The 6,781-nt window shown below is 39.1% G+C and overlaps 1 protein-coding gene across 1 annotated transcript in view; it reads left to right on the forward strand.

The window, feature by feature from the left end:
* Positions 1 to 4,905, forward strand: part of TRMT11 (tRNA methyltransferase 11 homolog) — a 70,933-nt gene extending 66,028 nt beyond the window's left edge. The window contains exon 13 of the mRNA XM_073676028.1: positions 1,727 to 4,905. Within this exon, the coding sequence (XP_073532129.1) occupies positions 1,727 to 1,906 (180 nt within the window). The 3' untranslated portion in view covers positions 1,907 to 4,905. The remainder of the gene's footprint in view (positions 1 to 1,726) is intronic.
* The last annotated feature ends 1,876 nt before the right edge of the window (positions 4,906 to 6,781 follow it).

A 6,781-nucleotide genomic window follows, 5' to 3' on the forward strand; every position in this document is an offset into this window, starting at 1 on the left:
TTAGCCGAAACGGTTCCTGTCTCCTCACACCTGGTACTTATTTTCTATCCACAAGACCTAGATTATTATCTTTCTTACTAAGCACCAAATGTACAGTTGGTAGATTGATCATTAAAGGCCTCCATAACAAAAATTAAGAAACTCAAATTATTTAACATACTAATAGCAATTAGATGCTGACCCCACATAACTCTTCCTTCCACTTTAACAAAATCTTTGCCACCCACGTGCAGCCACTATATTCCACTTGTCCTGCATCTGAATTCATTTTTTCTTGCATGCAAAGAACAACCTGTTCATTCTGAACTTTCCAGTTTATATATCATAATATGTTCTATACCGGTAAGTTGTTTTTTTTTTTTTTTAGCATTAATCTTTTTTCAGTCAATGCTGATTCTCTCACATCTGTATTTTAAATATTTATCGTTTTCTTATTTTAATTTTACTGGTCTTCGAAGCCAAAATGTGTAATTTCCTATGTTCACCCATCTTTTCCGCAGTATTTGTCTTAGCATTCGACCTATTAATCTTCAATATTGAAGAAAATAAAGATGAAAACTCTGTAATGGTAATATAATAAAGACTCCAAGATTAACAGAAACACAATTTAGGCATACATACAGATAAAAAAGATCCGTGTTTTGTCACTTGTTTTCTTATGTAATATATAGTGTGAAAAAATTGATTTATAGTTACATTTGTATTTTAATAAAAGCCTTACAACTGTGCTTCCCAATTAGTTGCTTAGAAGCCAAGTGTTGGGTTCAGTCCCCCTTCATGTGGCTCCACAGCTGTTGACACCTGTAGATTTTATTGTGCTTTCGTGGTACCAGTAAGGTCATAGCATTACAAAAACCTAGTACCCGGATCAGGTTAGGGAGTAAATCTGGTTAACCAGGTAGATATATATGCTCTGCTCTGTGGAAAGCTGAATGACAATTATTGTGGCTTATGTAATGGCAGACTTTGTTGGTTGTCATTCAGCATCTATTAGCACTGAACTAAGTTTAATGTAGCCATGCACCTTAAATCCCTATATTTCCCCCCAATAAAATAATCAAACTTATACTCCCCTCTAGTGTCTTCACTGTTCTAGCGGTGTCAGCACTGGCTCACATGACATGATCCCTATGGTGAATCAGTGCTGTCTTCACTCTTCAATCCTTTGGACAAATTAAGACATCCGGAGGAAGTTAGAGCTGCAGATGCTCTCTCACTTCCTGTGGATGTCTTGATTTGTCCAAAAGATGGGAGAGTGAAACAAGTGCTGATTGGCTGCAGTGATTGCGTGACTTAATGTCATGAGAGCCCCGGGAGAGCCAGTGCCTAAATCGCTGCAACGGCACCCACAATGAAGGTGAGTATGTGTTATTATTTTACTGGGGGAAAACATAAAGATTCAGACAACCCCTTTAAATAGCTTCCCCAACGTTCCTAATAATTTTTTTCCCAGACATCTGCCGTCTGAGAAAAATTGGATCATCCTGGTACATAGATGATCAACCAGTTCCTCTGAAATCAGTGGGTTTGGCCCTTGTTAATCCAATGTGTATGGTCAGCTTAACTCAGAAACGACTGAATGAAAAATTTAAAAAAAACATCATGCAGTAAGCAAACTTTGGGGTGAAACGCGTTTGAGTGGATGAATATAAGTCATATCATGCTTTATTTCTTGTATTTACAGACATGACATAACGTGATGATTTTTTGTGCACTCTCTTAACAGGACAAAGACCAGTATGCACATTTGGAGGATGCGCAGTATTTACTTTATCAAGGTCACAACTCCTTCCGTGAGAAGTATTTTAGTGGCCTAACAAAAAGAATTGCGAGAGAAGAGCGAGCCCGAAATGAAGAACAGAACTGCAGTGATTTCGGTTCTACACAAAAGCAGCAGGGTGTCTGATGTTAAGTATTTCATGTTTTTTAAAGGGGTTTTCCGGTTTAAGGCCGGAATCCCATTAGCGAATCACATCCGATGCGAGAACAACGGATGCGATATGCTAATGACACTCCGCTCCTCCTCTGCTGCGAGCGTGAGCCGAGTGTCTGTGCTCTGATCCTCTCGCATGAGAGGATCGCAGCAAAGCTGCGGAGGAGACATAGAAATTAATTTCTCCATCTCCTGTTTGCTGGCATCCCCAGGAATCGCACTGCCATTGGGTGATATGAGTGCAGTGCGATGTTTCACACGCACCCATAGACTTATATGGATGCGTGCGATCCGAATTCCACATGCAATCGCAGCATGCTGCTTTTTTTTTCAAGCCGATCGCGATCCGATCGGAGCAGGAAAAGAAGATGCTATTGAGAATGCAAGCATAGGATTAAATTGGTACGAATGCAATCCGATTTTAAATGGATTGCATTTGCCCGATTTAATTGCAAGTGGGAGTGAGCCCTAAGAAGAAAAGTCTGCAGTCCCTTTATGTGATTGCAGACTCCCAAATAGTGACCGTATGCAATGTGCACAGTCTCACAATTCTGGTGTATACCCCATGTGACTGAGCAGTCATGTGACCACACTTATGCAACTTCCGTACTAGTGGTAATATGACATCTAGCTTCATTCGGCTTCTTTCAATTCACTTCTATTGAGAGAAGCCAGCGGAGACTGGACTGCACTTAATCGCAAGTGTGCTAACCATGTGGACAACCCACTCGCAGAGGGAATACATGGGAATTGTGATGCTCACATTGTCACGATTTGGCAGTCTGCAGTTGCCTAGAATGACTGCAGACTTTTCTCCTTAGGCTATGTTCACATGTCCAGTAGTCAACCGTTAGAACGGATCCAGCAGCAAAATAGTTGTGCAGACACAACTGTCCGTTTTTAAAAAACTTGATTTCTGCTGGATCCGTTGTTTTTTTTTTTTTAACATTGAAGTCTATGGAAAAAGGATCCATTAATCAGCAATCCGTTTTTCTTTTATTTAAAAAGGATCCGTTTGAAATGGAAGAAAACGGATGGCTATTTAACAAAACCATTTTCCCTAGACTTCACTGTTAAAACAGATCGAGCCGAAATCTGTTTTTTTTTTGTGCAGTCCCAACGTTTTTGTCTGACGGATTGATCCTGCATCTGTTCTAACGGATGACGACTGGACATGTGAACATAGCCTTAGACTGGAAAACCTCTTTAAGTATAGTGCATCTCATAGACTCAGTCTTTCGAATGATTATGAAGAACTGTGTACACTTTCAAGGTGTGATAAACCTTCTTCATTGAAACGTTTCCTTAACCGGTCTCAGGCAATGTCTGTTATCAGTAATTCACAGCTTTGTAGGCACCACACTGCCAACTCAATCACTCCACTCCATACTAATGGAGGTTGATCCTCAATATTGGTGGAAATAAGTGCATTCACTTGTGTATGTTATTCTGTGGAAAGAATGGAACAACGTGGCTGACGACGTTCGCCAAGTTCTCCAAACCACACAACTATTTGTCACCTGCCTTTGACCTTGTGGCTTGTGCCCACCACCATGAAAGGTTATGAAGGGGTTAAGCTAACACTGAATGGTTTCATATTCATATGGAGGACTGCAAGGTCCCTGGTTTACATTCTGGTATTTTATTGTGTATAAACCTGCACTCTGTATTTATAGTCTTTTTAATGGGAATTAGCACCGCTAAGTGGCCACAGAGCTGGAGCTCACTGGCTGCTGCGTCTGTCTTTCACAGAAGGAAGTTGCACTGTTTGCTTTTCAGTCTCCAACCTCTGGAATTTGTTCTTAACATGTAAAGGTGATGAAGTGTCCCTCATTAGGGAGATTGCTTTCATTTGTTATTGTTTGTAATTGATACACATTAAACACACACAATCTTGCTTTTGTCTCGTTACAACAGTGTTGCATGCAAAGGTCCTTTGTGGTTTGTTATTGGTCTGACCCTGGCCGGTTATGTTAAGCCCAGAGGACTTGACTGAGGCTTTGGAAGGCGATGGCATTTTGTTGAGCCTGTCCACATCTGAAGCTCATCTGTTCTTTTTCATTTGTTTTTACATTCCTACAATCCGGCTTTCTCTTAAGACAACTGACTTTATGTTGTTTTTTTTCTTTTCTTTTATTACTCACAACCTAAAAGACTTTCTTTTGTGGAGCCATAACAAATAGGTGTGCAACGACTCTAGTGTCTCCACCGAGATTATTCTCTTTTGAAATTGAGTCTGTGTTTAGACTTTTATGTTTCTTTATTTTTATTCAGTGCGAACATTTTGCAGTTATTCTTACCAAAGGTGACGAGGTAAAATCAGCAAAGATGAATCACTAATAAATGTGGTCAGCAAGACGCATTTAGCCCAGCATACTGGACGTGAAAAGGACATGAAGGATTCGAGCACAAACTATTATATAGAGGAATGGGAAAAAGGGAAAGAAAAAACACAACTATTGATGTATTCCTGGCAACTAAGACCATTCATCGAGTGGCCAATATTTTCTGTGTGATATGTTTGTTTAGATTTATAGACTGCTTTGTAAGGATTTTTACATGGTACTGTCATGTATTCCTCTCTGTCTATTCAGTGATTAATTTTTAAACAAGGACTAATCTTAATGCTCGTTGTAAATAAAGAAAATTGCTGATTTAGTTGATCTTTCAGTTCTTTTGTGGTTATCATAATTACAAAGTAACAGCTCGCATACATTGAAAAATATTCTGGGTGTTTTTTATTAATTTGATTGAAACCACAAAGTAGTTGATGTCCTAGAGGTGAAAAGAGCATTTTTTGGTTATGGAGTCCATAAGAAATTAAGTTGTACATCATTGGATGCTCTATTAGAGCAGTGCTCTACTCTAGATATATTATATATGTGTACTCTCGTATTGAATATTTGTCTAATATTTGAAAAGTCTGTGGACCTCTTTCTAAATGTCAAAATAAATTATGGGCCCTTCAGCCCAATCCTCAACCAGTCTTTAGAATGAAAAGGCCTCTAAAGATTATACAGGTTACCTGTGAGATTTTGCAACTCCAAATTAAAAGGATCCTGATATCTTGCAGTTTCCACTCTGGTCTCTAAGCCTCATTAGAAGCTGATACTTCCTGTTCTGTGAAGATCACTTTTCAGTAGTTATCTCATTATCATCACAGGCAGGATTACAGTAAAAGATAACCACATTTTCCAGAGTAGGTGATGGTCACAGCACACTTCCTCTCCCTCCCTGCAAACTGTCTTCTGCACAGTTCATAGAGCGTGCCCAGGAAACTTTCGTACACGAGTCATCTCTAATGTTGTCCATGTAGATAGTGTAAAGCATATAGCATGATGCTTAGTGCTGAGGGAACATGACTGTTTTCATTTTCTGTACATGCTTATGATTACAATCAGGAAAAAAAGTCAGAAAAAAAATGATTACAACAAACGCATTTAATTTGAGGCACGCAGTGAAGTATTTTAGTCCTTTTCTAGTTATAAGGTTCTGTCAGTAAACCAAATGTATTGCATATCAGCAGACTGTGGAGTGATCAAAGACATTAAAATATTCTTTTCATTCTTCTCTTGTGGTATTTGTTGCCGTTTTTTACAACAAATGCTTCAAAACTGTTTTTTGAGGTACATGAGCTTTGTGCAAGATAGAAAAAATGACTATTTTTGTCATTTAAACTTTTTTTTTTTTGCAACTTTTTAGTGTAATAAGTTGTACATACTGCAAAATGGTGCAAAAAAATGTGCCAAAATTCCTTTTATTAATAAAAACACTTTGTGGGGGTGGGGCTGGAACTGTAATACATTTGTGACATTATTTGTGACTTTCATAAAAGTTGCAAATGATGGATCCAGCGAATCCATCTGGAAACCCTAAATTAAGCCCACAATGGTGAACAAAGAATAACAAACAGTCAAGGACATACAATAGACTTAAAAAAGGTGCAAAACACTATTAGATCACTCAGTGCGCATAGGCTGCTATTGTTCTCGGCAGTGTGAATCCCGCTTACACAGAACGATGCACCGCCAAGAGCGATTATATTTTATGCTACATAAAAGATAATTTCACCCGATGAGTGAGGATCTTGTGTGTTTATTGAGGGATCAGCAGCCTGTTTACTCGGCAAGATGATGTCAAATGAGTGTTTTTATCAATGCGCGTTCACAACTATCTTGTAATGTAAATGACGTGGGAGGAAAGGGAGCAGAACCCCAATGCGCTTTTCGCATTGGCTTCTTCATGGGGGGTGTATGGCTGGGGTGAACTGATGGTCCTTTTACATGGTACCCCTTCTAATGAGCAAAGGAGCTTTTGGGAGCAGCCAACGCTCATATCGACTTAGCCGTGAACAGGAAGCAGTGGGTTCAGCGTCCGACAACATAAGTTGCCACTCACCCCTGAGGCTATCAGAGTTGTAGACTAGGATAACCACTATGACTTATTTGAGCTTGGTTCAAAGAATATCCAAATACCTAGGTGCATCAGTTATTTCTAAACTGCTGTTTTCTCCTGCATTTCATATCTTTCCAGAACTCAGTCACTAAATATAAAATCATTAGATCACATACTGACTTCAACTGTTAACTTGTGAGCGTTGGATCACTCTATTAAACCTAAACAGCAGGGAAACTCACCCTGAACCTGACACATTGTTTCTATTGCTCCGTAGAAGTCACCTGCCAAAAATTCAGTTTGACATCCATGATCAAAGGTTTCCTTCCAAGGGAATAATGGCCTTATTTGACCAGTTGCAAACAAGCAATCTCTTGGATGACTGAAAAGCTATACATACATTATATCTCATGAATGTAAAACAACCAACAACATAGTATGAAGTCACTACAA

The sequence above is a fragment of the Phyllobates terribilis genome, unplaced genomic scaffold (assembly GCF_046119375.1).
Source record: "Phyllobates terribilis strain yellow unplaced genomic scaffold, ASM4611937v1 Scaffold_3__8_contigs__length_932513732, whole genome shotgun sequence".
In the NCBI taxonomy this organism is placed as follows: Eukaryota; Metazoa; Chordata; class Amphibia; order Anura; family Dendrobatidae; genus Phyllobates; species Phyllobates terribilis.